The sequence below is a fragment of the Micropterus salmoides genome, unplaced genomic scaffold (assembly GCF_014851395.1).
Source record: "Micropterus salmoides isolate LMB-PRFRI ecotype aquatic unplaced genomic scaffold, ASM1485139v1 Ms_hic_scaffold_3, whole genome shotgun sequence".
Classification (NCBI taxonomy): domain Eukaryota; kingdom Metazoa; phylum Chordata; class Actinopteri; order Centrarchiformes; family Centrarchidae; genus Micropterus; species Micropterus salmoides.
The window spans coordinates 24667626-24680043 of record NW_024042261.1 but is presented as its reverse complement, the minus strand read 5'-3'; the positions used below and the strand labels follow the sequence as shown (position 1 = coordinate 24680043).

Below are 12418 nucleotides of genomic sequence, written 5' to 3'. Positions count from 1 at the left end.
AATTGTACAGCGTTTTTATAACAGGGCAACATTTAATAATTATTGTCATTACTGATAAAGGCAGATTATTTTCTCAATCATTTGGTCAGCAGTGAAAAATGGCCATCACAATTTCTTCATATAAGACAAAGAAGGGCGGCAAGTTCTCACATTTGTGATCATGAAACCATCAAATGTTTGCCAAGTGATCCATCCATTATCAATTATGAAAATAGTTCAACTAATTGTTGCAGCTCTATCAGTAAACCTGACTGAGTTTAATGAAATACACACATTACACTGGTAATACTGTTTACAAAGAGATCAACTAGACTTCACTATTAATTAGAGACAAATATCTCCAAGCAGTGTGCGCGCACACACACACACACACACACACACACACACACACACACCTTTTTCTTAAGCAAAATCAATCTTTATCAGATATGAATCTGTTAGAATTTGCAACTCATAGTATATTTGTAACGGTCTTGAACATTATCCAAAACAGAAAATTAAATGAACATTCAAACACAAAAGCTGTTAACGCAAAATAATGTTTAAAGTGCAACGTTGCATTTGTCCCAGTGAAAGAATTAAATGACAAGAGATATAACTTGTGGACTAGAGCACCAGAACAGTAATCACCTCTTTCTGCGTCTCACCAAGGAAGATGATTTACAGAAAGTGGAAAGTTGTTGTGCAGAGCAGAAATAGGAGACATGTAAATCGTGAAGTAAGGCTAAATATCTTCTGATATGTTGGTTTCATTGTTTGATTACCTGGTCTTAAAGGCTGCATTAAGTCTTACAACTTTTTGAATTAATTAGAAAGAAACAAACAGAGAATGGCTGAACTTCAAGATGTGTTTGTAGGTAAACATATTCTGAAAGCACTAGCAATCATCAGCAAAACAACATCACATTGTCAAAATGTTGGTCAATACTTTGTCAAAAATCCACTCAAACCCAGTACAAACCTGAACAAGATGTCACATGCAGGTTTGATATTAGACTTGAAACACAGGCGTACAACTCCCTCTTGTGCTGAAAAAGTGGGACTACTTGTCAGAGCTGGCTCTTTCGATGCAGTCAGGGCAGCATGACTGGCTGAACAGCAATGTGCAACCTCACTGTTGTAGGAAAATTTAACCACTTTTATAAACTATCTTAAAGAATGTGAGAGATTCCCAAGTACGTCTTAGCCCAAACAAACAGGTTACAAAAACCTCTGGAGTTCACGCATCGAAAGTGAATGAAATCACGTCCCGACACCTGATCAGCGCCTCTTTTTGCACCCCGATGGGAGTGTGCAGGTCCGACACCTGAAAGTTCAGCACGTCGATATCGGACGCTCCAAACGTGGCCTCCACCTTCACCTTCTCATACATGTGAAACTGGACCTTCTTGTTGGCCATGGAGAGGAGACATCGTAGGAAACACTCTCTCAGCACAGACCGCACATGCTGCTCTCTCTGCAGCTGCTCAGGGTCTGCCTCTGATGCAGCAGAGGTGTTGATGGAGGTACGACAGAGAGCGATGAAACGGGCTGATTTGGGGTCAAATCCACGGCTGTTGGGGTCGGGTCCTTTTGGCAGGCGGAGCACAGACACTGGGGTTGCCATGTTGAGTCTTTCTGCCAATACCTATTAAAGAAAGAACAAAAATCATAAACACCAGCTAGCTAGGCAATATTCCTACTATACAGAAAAAGCACCTTTTTAAGACATTAATTCTGTGTATATTCACACAGATAATTAAAAAGTTAAATTATTAACTGAAAATAAGGGTTTGGTGTCTATATATGGACACCTGATGAACAATAATTCTGATAATCCATTAATAGTTAAAGTCACTTATCAAGTAAGAAAAAATACAAATGAGTTGCATGTGAGGATCGAGTACTTTTTTGTATAATTATAAACTGAATGCCGCCTTGTGTTTTGGACACTTGAGATGGACAGTTCTTGCTCACTAAATGATGACATGATTAGTCAGACCAGTAGTTGATGGATTAATCAGTAAGACTGTTTTGCAACATGAGGTTTATTCATACACACGCATGTTTAACAGAAACATTGATAACTAAGATTTAGATAGATGGATAGATACTTTATTGATCCTGATTTCCTGATGGAAGTGTAGGCATGTAGTAGGTTATAGGAGACATACACACAAGAATATATATATGCTAATGGTGGTAGAGCAAATGTAAGTTGATTAAAAAATAAAACATGGTTAACATAATATACAAATTGAAATTTTATATATATACACACATACACACACATATATACACACACACAGTATATTAAATAAAAACGCAAGCTGTAGCAAAGAGGCAGGCGATCTTTCAATTTCACCCCCCTATCGCTGTCCAGATTGCATCTAGGGACAAAATACTTCCTACTACTGCTGTTACAGGAGGTGGGGACAGCTAACATGCGATTTGTGCTAACTAATATCAAACATATCTGCCCACAGAGAACCACATGAGGTCCTCCTACAAACCAAAGTCCTATTTTACCCTGGAAAGTCGCGTCACTTTATGTTTAAAGTTCGATATCTTTACTCAAAGTTTGCAACTTGGTGAGAGCACGTTGCTATGGCTCAGATAACTCTGGTGAAAGCTGGTATCATTTCAACACGATATGACCGCAAAGCACGCTTTTCTCACAACAGTCGCTAATACAGTGTGATAGTTTAATCACAGATGCACCAATGTCTCATTAAGCCCCGTTTTGTTAGTGTAAACACTTACAGACCGTTTCCTCCAGTTATCGGCATCAGCAAGAGTAACGTTGTTGCTTCGTCTTCTTCTTCGTTGGATTTATTGGCATATGGCAAAGCAGCGTGCAGGTGCATCACCGCCGCCTTGTGGACTGGAGTTTGAAAGTTGTAGATTGGCCAGGCCTGGATTGTCAGGTAAAGATGACGAACTCTGCATTTACTGCAGTCATAACCTAGGTGTCATTTACACTGGGGACAAATCCCCACCACTTCTTCTTCTTCTGTTCCTTTCCGGCAGACTAGACACTGTTAGTGCATTGCTGCCTCCCACTGGTGATAGAGACAGTCTACATTAAGGCTCCTCCTGGCCTATTTTTTCCAATATGGGCCGGCAGATTTTAGGAATTGAATTAATTCCAATGCTCTCTCTTTTTGATTAGGACCTTCACCAATCAGAGTTTTTAAAAACTCCCAACCTCAACTCCCAGATTGTTTAGACCCATGAATAACAGTCTCCTTTCCTCACCATATCTCAAGCAGTGCATGATGATATGTTTGACCGACTCCTCTACTCCACATTCTTGACACTTGCCGTCCCTGTGTTTCCCCACCAGAAACAGGTCAAAATTTGATCCATCCGAGGCAGGTTCATTATATTCCCAGGGTTAACTGATGGTTTGATGTCATGTAACTTCCTCCCTCTGATGTCTTCACTCTTCTCGTGCTGCCATTGTTGGGTCAGTCTTTCCTTGATGATGTTACGGGACTCCAGTCTGTCAAATGGCACCTCCGCATTTTCCCAACCGAAACTTTCCCTAGCAGCCTCATCAGCAGCCTCATTCCCCTCAACCCCTACATGTGCTGGAACACACAAGAACCCCACACTACACCCCCGCCTCTCTAGTCTATAAACCACTGTTAAAATTTCCCTGACTAAGTCTGACCTAGCCCCAGGGCTGGACTGGTAATCTGGCATACTGGGGAAATGCCCGGTGGGCTGACCGGTGTAAGATAAATTATTTATTTATCTGACTGTTTTTTAAGAAATGGGCCAACGACCAGCCCATAAACGGACAGCGGCCCATAGGGTGATTTTCTATACTGACACTGGGCCGGCCGAATCACATCTCTTACTAACCCACCTGCTCTGCTCTCTGTTCCTTGCGTTATGCCCCCCCCCCAAAAAAATCTTTAGACAGAGACCTCCAAATGTGCGAAAACAACCGAGATGTTTGCTATTGGGGCTGCAGTAGCTTCAACATCAGCTGTAGTACCCTGCGTAGAGCAGGCACAGGCACTTGAAGGAGTAAGAACTGTGGCCGCTGACAGGCAGAGGCTGTGTTAGCGAGTGACAGGGCTGAGTGAGAGAGTGATCAGGAGGAGAGTGGAGGTGAAGTGGTGCCTAGCCCCATCTCTTTCATCCCCTATCTGCATCAAGCCAGACAGTGAATCAGAGCAAATAATGGGTTTCTCCCTCCTGGCAAAGACCATCAGGCAGTCTACACTGTCTTAAATGAATATGGGGAACATCCAGACCAAAGTCTACTTTCCTACTCTCAGGGTCTCTAGATCCATCTGTATAAATTTCTATGTAGCTATTCCATTCATTCCTAAGATGCTCTTGTACATATTGTGCAACATTTCCTGCTCACCCTTTTTTGTTTCCTCTTTATATGAATAGACATTTCCACCATAAATTGGGAGTAGAAAATTTATCCAGAATGCAGGAAATTAAGTGTTTCATTCTCACTCAAATACATCAGCATTTCATATTTCTTCAAAATAGTGTGTCATCATGCCCCTAATCTGGGCCCTGATGTCCCCACCACTTTTCAACACAAAGTGACATCCTAGACAGCAGTAGGTTACATTTACTCAAGCATGGTAACCTACTTAGGCTATACTCTTCTTTTCATGCCAATCTACACTTCTACTTTTTATTATGTGACAGTGAAGGTATTAGTTATTTACAAATTGAGATTTTTGCATTAAAAAGATATGTTTTATGCAAAAACATCTAATGCTTTCAGTTTCACAAAGTTTAAAGATTTGCTGCTAATTATAATCATTTTACAAAATTTTTAATAATTTTGAGTGTTGTACTGTTGTAATGGCAACTTTTACAAACCAAACATAAATTGATTAATTACAGCCTGTGCATAATACAGTTTGGTGTGTATATTACACAGATGTCTTCCTCTTTTATTGAAGTCCCATACTGAATATGTGACATTCTATAGGAGTCCTTACCTTAGCTTTACTTAAAGCAGCAGGCTGTAACAATAGAACCTTCTGCTTCTCTCTCTTCCCTCCCAACAAAGAAAACTAGTTCGTATGGCAGCAGAAGGCCATTAGAAACGTCTTCCTGCATAGGGCTTGGTCTGAATGGCGAGAACTTTGCCAAGCTAAGACCCCGGTCCCTCTTACTTCATCTCATCTTCTCTCCTTCCGACATTTCAAGGCCAATGGCAGAGCGCCCCAGGCTTCAGAGGCAGCTGTGACGACATCAAACAGCAGGATACATGGCCAGTATACTGCACACCACTGTCCCCCCTCAAAAGTGATTCCCGTTTGTCATCATGCCTCTCTGCCACTTGTCGATATGAGCGCCATGCTATCAAACATGCGTTAGAGACTCCTCCTGGCTCTGATAGGTTATTTTGACCCAGGAATGGTGGATTCTTGTGAATTTCATTAGAAGCACTATAGGAGGAGCCAGGTGAGCCTGATTCTTTTCACAGATGATGTGTCTCATGTACTGTTGTCAGGATATCGTGACAATTTCAACAAATATATGAAATTTCCCTTGTGGGATAACTATTTTTTCTAAAAGTTACAGACTGAACCATTAAACCAGTAAATTATTTGTTTGTGCAGTTGGGTGTTTTTTGTGGTTTGGCCTTCCCATGATGTTCACATCCCCACACCCCATGTGGAGAAACCCAAAGGAAGAAAAAGCGCTCAAACCTCTTCCTCTTCCTTTGTTGCTATGTGTTGGCAGGAGTCTGAGCAAACAAACTTTAAAGGCTTCATTCCTTCTGAGTATTGGAAATGATCAGTATGATGAAATGCAAAAGTATGTAAGGAAAAGTCAAACTAGTTTTTTTGGACACAACACAGGAAATTATGTCATATAGGAGTTATGGTTTCCAAACTGTGCTTATGACGTTCATATCAAAGTCCAAGTTGTGATCATGACTGGGATTCTTTTAAAAGCTCAGAAGAAACGGATTTTTTTCACAGATGATCTGTGTCATGTACCACACAAAATATAGTGACAATTTCAGCAAACACACCAACACGTTATTTTTTATAAAAGTTACCTACTGAACCATTAAACCTGTATATTGAGTGTTTGTGCAGGTGGGTGTTCTGTGTGGTTTGGTCTGGCCAGGTTTCATTCCTTCCGAGTATTGGAAACCATTAGAATGATGTAGCATTTAAAATAGAAAGAGTTTGTGAATCACAGACTTGTTTTATTGTGACACAACACTGGAATGGCGAGCAGCTCATGGAGCCAGTCACACCATCAAGGTGAAGATGCTTTTTTCTGTTGACACACTGAATGAGAGTCAGAACCAGAATCCTCAAATCCTTGTTGAAAAGCTAAACAAGTTTCTTCATTGATAATTCTGATTCTTTCGCAGGTAGGTGGGCCAGGAATATTAGAGGAAACACATGTCACCGCTGACTCAGATGAGACTCAAGTCTTATCTTCATTTCACACCACACTTGTGTAATGTAGGAGTTATGGTTTCCTAAAAGTGCGTTTATAACGTTCATGTCCAAGTCCAAGTTGTAATCGTGACTGGGATTCTTTTGAAAGCTCTGATATAGCATTTTACATTATATACATTTTTTAAATTTGTAGTTAATATTGTCTTGAATAGACACAGTCAAACACAAACAAGCAGCCTACGACAGTGTTATTTCTAGTACGGATGCAAATACTAAATTATTTCATATATCATATGTTTGAATGTTAACAATTACTATTTTAATGAATTTCTTTGGACACACTTACGTGGGAAAATGTGTTCATTTGTCTCTGTATGTTGTTTACTTCAAAAGTTATGCTATTTTGGGTTCACGAAAGGTGTAATAAAGGGTTAAAATCAACCCCATTACCTGGCAGAATCTTAAAATAGACACTTCTAGGGTTAAGGAAAAAGCCACCCTATGCAAATGGACCAATGTTTCCATCTAAACTATCAGGCATCTATAAAGCAAATTATCATTTAGGCCTATGATTAGTGCATTAACAGAAGAGATTAGCATTTGTTATACTACAATTTTTATGCAATAAGCAATATTATTTGATTAGTTGAGTTAATAGGCTATAACCTATATTAATTCAGAAAATAAATAGCATAGATATCATCACTTCTAAGAGGGATGATTCATGTTTTTGTTGAGACTGCACAGCAGCTGTGTAAGTCATCAGGGTCACATGCATGATGGCATAAATTCTTGTTAAATGATGCAACTGAAACTGGAATAGACGCAAGAATCGTACCAATTGAGGTAATACACACTGGGAATTCCAGACTCTGCTTCAAAGCCTAGAATTCAGCCAGCGCCAAATCAAAACACTCACGAGAGAAAACAACTCACTAAAACACTACGTCAACACAACAAGCCCAGCTAATCTCGATTACCGCCCGGGGTGAAGTTAATTTAGCATTCTTACTTACAAAAACTTTATTTGTCCCCGTAGGAAAATTGGTTCTGCAGCAACACATAGACACAGGACAGACAAGACCTAAACACATAAAATACATAAATGTTGCAGACTCTGGTTGCACAACAGAGGATTGAGAAGATAGATAAGTGCTAAAGTGCTACATAATAAGGTGCTACATTTCTGAATAACTAACTAAATAAATAAATAGGCCTCCGATTTGACAGACATATGTTAAAAAGAAACAGCCGGCAATGTTCATCATCAAAAAACAATATAGTAGCAATAGATGGCAACACAGGGGAACATTTCCACAGCATCTGAAACTGCAAATGAAGGGGGTGGGTTCTGTCAGATATAATTGATTTGGCCTACATTGCAGACTCAGTGTACGATTTATAAAAAAGGGTCATGAGGGTCTTAACATTAAACTTTGACAGTTTGCGAAGGCAAAACAGTCTTTGTTGGCCTTTTTTGCAGAGCATCTCAGTGTTGGAATTAAAATTCAACTTATTGTCGATCAGACTGCCGAGATACTTATGTTTCTTGTTCTTTTTAATCTATATTAATCAAATCTGTTACTTTTATGAATAATGTTGCTGTACATGTAATGCCTTGTTTGCACCTTGCACTGTATGCTGTTTCACATCTTGGCCAGGACATCCTTGTAAAAGAGATTAAAATCTTAATGGATAATACATATAAATACTAATACATTGTTATCATGATTATTATTATTGTTATTTAAAGCCATTTTGCTACAATTACATCACAACACAAATCACACAACAGCTGCGACTGTGTTTGCGACCTGACCTTTCTTTTCTCCGTGAGAGGGAGCTTCAATAGTGCATGGATTATTCATAATATCCAGTCAGAGGGAACGATCACAAACAGTTCACAGCGCGTCAGTCGTTCTACCAACACAAGGACACAACCCATACTGGAGAGGGAGTGGGGCGGTGAATCTTACAGGGCCAAGGACAGGAGATTGCAGAGCCATCAGCAGTCAGGTGATAGTTCCCTCTGGCTGGATGAAGTCTGATGCTCTGCATGATCCATGATGAGAGAAATATAGAGATGAATGTCATTAAAGCATGCTGTAAATATTTTAGAGACCCCCCAAAATATCACAAATCATGCTTTTAGTGGAGCTGATGCCTTATTGAGAGTGTTGCGTTTTTCCAGATTTTGAGAAAGGAGAGGCTCAGTCCAATGAAAATTAACAAAAAGATTTAATTACAAAATTAGTGAATAAAGAGATGGCATTACAGAACAAACAAATAACACTGCAGTGGACTGAAAAGTTGGTCCTCCTTTCAGATTTACAGCTTTCAGTCAAGTCCTAACTCCTGAGCCACAGCCGCCCGGGGCTCAGGAGGTAGAGCGGTTTGGCACTTAGGCTCAGTGTATGACTGGTGAATGCAGATGTAGTGTAAAAGCGCTTTGAGTAGTCGAAAAGACTAGAAAGGCGCTATACAAATACGGAGCATTTACATCCTAACAGACTGAGCTAAAGCCGCCTCCAGCAGTGGACTGAAAAGCTGCTTCTCCTCCCAGATCCACAGCTTACAGTCCTGATTCTCACAAAATAAATTGTTAATATCCTCCAGGTATGTGGGCGGGTCCATTTTCCTCCAAATGGCTTAGGTCCATAGCCATTGGTCGTTTGGTTAACTTCTTCATCACCCAGTTGGGAAGGGTGTACTTTACTGTTCTACCTTTTGGTCGAACAAAAGAGCACCGATCCCAAACGTGAAACCCCCCTTCAATCTACAGGAATAAACAGTCTTTTGCTCTAAACTAATCATAGAGAACAACTGGGCTTGTCTCCCACTTCTTTAAAAAGTGTTACAACCATCCACTATACATAAAACTAGGGACTTTCTTGATTTTAATATTTGACAGAGTGCCCTTTGCAGTCTTGGCCCACCAAGCCTACACTCCAGGGTTCCCAGCATTCATGTCGTCACATGTTGTTCATATGTTGGCACTCAGTCTTTTTCATACTCCGTCTCTGCCGGTGGAGAGGGCAGAGAAGCATATAGGCAGCTTGTGAGAAATTCTGGTGCGCAAGAAAAAGTCCCAATACGCCAAAGAGTAAAATACAGAAGTGCCGGTACTGTGTACCGGTGAGTACCGGCCCACTTCAAGCACTGACTGTGACTCTGATTAAGAATACACACACTGACACACACCTCTTTTTTTGTTAGAACTAAGAATGTACAAAGATGTTCTTTAATCAGGTACATTTTAGTAGTATTTATTAAGTATACTTTTAAGTAAGTTTATTCTATAGATAAATTTGCATACACATACTGTACATGTGCAAGAGTCACACATTGTTACAGTGAGAGAGCAGTGTTGAACATTGTTCTTTCACATAACTACTTGTTTTTGAAGCATATCATAGTTATAGTTGCTAAAGCAAAAAGTGTTACATACCTGGTCTCCCCCACATGATTATTCAGATATTGTAAGAGCCGATCCGCGCATCACACCAATGTAGCTCCTATCATCGTGACAACAGTGCAAACAGCTTCTGGTGTCAATTTATTAGGCTGTATTATCAAGAGCATCCTCTGAATTCAGCACTAACCTGCTGCATTGTATGTTGTCGTTAAGTAACAGTGCTCATTATGTAGTCTGCACATGTCATTTGCACACTGTGTTCCTTCCTGTCAATAAGGGGTGCTGCAGCACCCTCCACACCCCCCTTCCCCCACGCTTGTAGGTTACCGATTACAAGTTACCCTACTTAAAATGTAATAACAGAGTAAGTATTTCAATTACTTGATCAAAGCAGTGTAACTTTTTACATTTAATTCCTTTTTGATAAGTTTTCTAAATTTCTAATGAAAGTATTCAACTGTTAACTACAGTATTTTAAAAGACAGATTGAGAGGCAATTTAACTGGCGGACGGGAGACGCTGCAAATTCAAAAAAAGAGAACATATCAAAAGCATCAGACTTTACTAAAGGGCTGTGACTGAAAATGGCAAAGGAAGAAATTGTGCATATGAAAAACATGTAAAGAAACAAAATTAATATTATCGACATACAGCCTATCTTTTTACAGAATTCAGATGTAACATGGTAAACCTATCTTCAAAGTCTGGAGTGGCAGAGTACAGACATTGACGAATTAATGGCAGGACTTGAAAGTCTGCTTACTAGTTAAACTCAGAGTAGTCAGCAGGAACAAAGTCAGTCTTTTCATGTTTTATGAATGTTTCTGTTGATCAGTGTCAAAACTCACTATGGTTCAAAGAGGTAAAATTGGCACAGCATGAAAAGCTGCAAACTTAGGCCAGCATTCAACAAAAACTCTAGCAGAACTAATGGCAAGTTTCTGAGAATGCTACAAATATCTTACAACTTTGGTCAGCAGTTTTCTGTACATGCTGGGAAAAGGTGATCATACAGCTGCGTTTATGGGTCCCATATTTTGCCAGATTCACTTTTTAAATGCAGGATCTGTATTGGCTAAATGGTGTTGACATACTCCACTCTCTTCCCTCACAGAGTGATGGCATTAGGTAAACAGCTGAATTTTAATGTGTGGACTCAGCTTTCTTCTATGTATGGACCAATGTGTTCAGTTTTCACTCTCCCACATATATGGTTAAAAATAGATCAGACAGTGAGATCTCAGCAATGTGGGGAAAATAGCCGTATTCATGAGGAAATTAAACTTCATAACAAACAACTGAAAACCTATAGTGACGGTGTCTGCCCCCCAACTACTTAAACCAAAATTAAACAGAAGAGGAGCTGTGCATAAAACCCCAATAAAAAGTAACATCAATAGGACAAAAGTAGGCTGTTAAATGTGGACTAACAGCACATCGCTGTCATCTAAAGCTGCAATTAGTAGTAGCAGTCCTTAAAACAGATAAAACAATTATTGTAGGTGATTTTAATATTCATGTGGACACTGACAATGAGAGCCTTAGTACTGCATTTATCTCGTTATGTCAGTGTCAGGATGTGTGCGGTGAGGTAGGTTGGTGGACCCAAACGCAGGACACAGAGTGGAGCAGTTATAGTTTGAAAAAAGGGTTTATTGAAGCAAACAAAAGGCGAGCACACTTACGGGCAGAGTGGCTGATAAAACAGAGTCCAAAACAAGGTAATCCCAACCGAAATCCAAAACAGGGTGACAAGACGAGCAAAGCAAGCTAAACAGGACAACACACTGCAGAACACTGGAATGACCAGACAAGGAAACAGCAGACAAAACAGCAGGGAAAACAGAGAGAGGCAGGCAGACAGAGATAGCAAAGGGCGAGATGAAGCTTTATGAAGCATTGAAGCTTTCCATCCAATTGGTTCACTCATGGGCCGAAGCTTCATGTGCTTCATTTGCTCTACTGTGCCATCAAGTGGACAATAAATGTAAAACAGGCAGAGTGATTATAACGGCAACACGGCTTTGGTGTGTGAAGCTTTGAATTGAATAAATTAATGAATGATGTTTGTGATGCCAATACATGACTGATTAGCTTTTTAATAAGGTGTCTGTCTTTATGATACAATGACAGAGTCAGAAACAAGGGAGAGGGTTATGATAACTTGGTTTGTGACTTTAGATAATAGAGACAACATTTTATTCATCTTTATTTAAAAATAACCCTTCCACAGTGCTTCAGGTGGTTTCTTTTTTGGAGATGATTTTACCTGCTTTAGAAAATTATTATTAGGGTAATATGGGGTAAGAGTTTAATTCTTAACAAAGCCACAAAATGTCATCACTTTCTTTTCCTCTGTTTCATCACAATTTTTGAAGTTATTTGATCAAAGCAATTCTGACATAAGTTGATAAACTTTTTTAGTCATTTAAAACGAGCTGTAGATAAAATTTAATTGTGTTCAAGTTCAAAAGTCCAAAAAATGTTGAGGAGGGTCCGCTGCATTTTGCTGCTCCTTTCGAATCGCACGCCAAACCTGTAAACCGGCAACAGGACAGCGAGGCTGAGGTTAGCAGGCTGGTGAACAGACGGCCTGAAGCTAGCAGTGCTGGGA

The 12418-nt window shown here is 39.8% G+C and overlaps 1 protein-coding gene across 2 annotated transcripts; it reads right to left on the bottom strand.

The window, feature by feature from the left end:
* Positions 1 to 396: 396 nt before the first annotated feature.
* On the bottom strand, positions 397 to 2942 carry gemin7 (gem (nuclear organelle) associated protein 7). 2 transcript variants are annotated; one of them, XM_038693979.1, is made up of 2 exons: positions 2743 to 2942; positions 397 to 1627 (listed from the first exon to the last, which is right to left on the bottom strand). In XM_038693979.1, the coding sequence occupies exon 2, from the start codon at positions 1604 to 1606 to the stop codon at positions 1220 to 1222; it is 387 nt and encodes a 128-aa protein (XP_038549907.1). In that variant the 5' UTR covers positions 1607 to 1627; positions 2743 to 2942; the 3' UTR covers positions 397 to 1219. The 2 variants fall into 2 exon arrangements, with proteins under 2 accessions (XP_038549907.1, XP_038549908.1); XM_038693980.1 differs by having other exon boundaries at positions 2747 to 2942.
* Positions 2943 to 12418: the final 9476 nt, after the last annotated feature.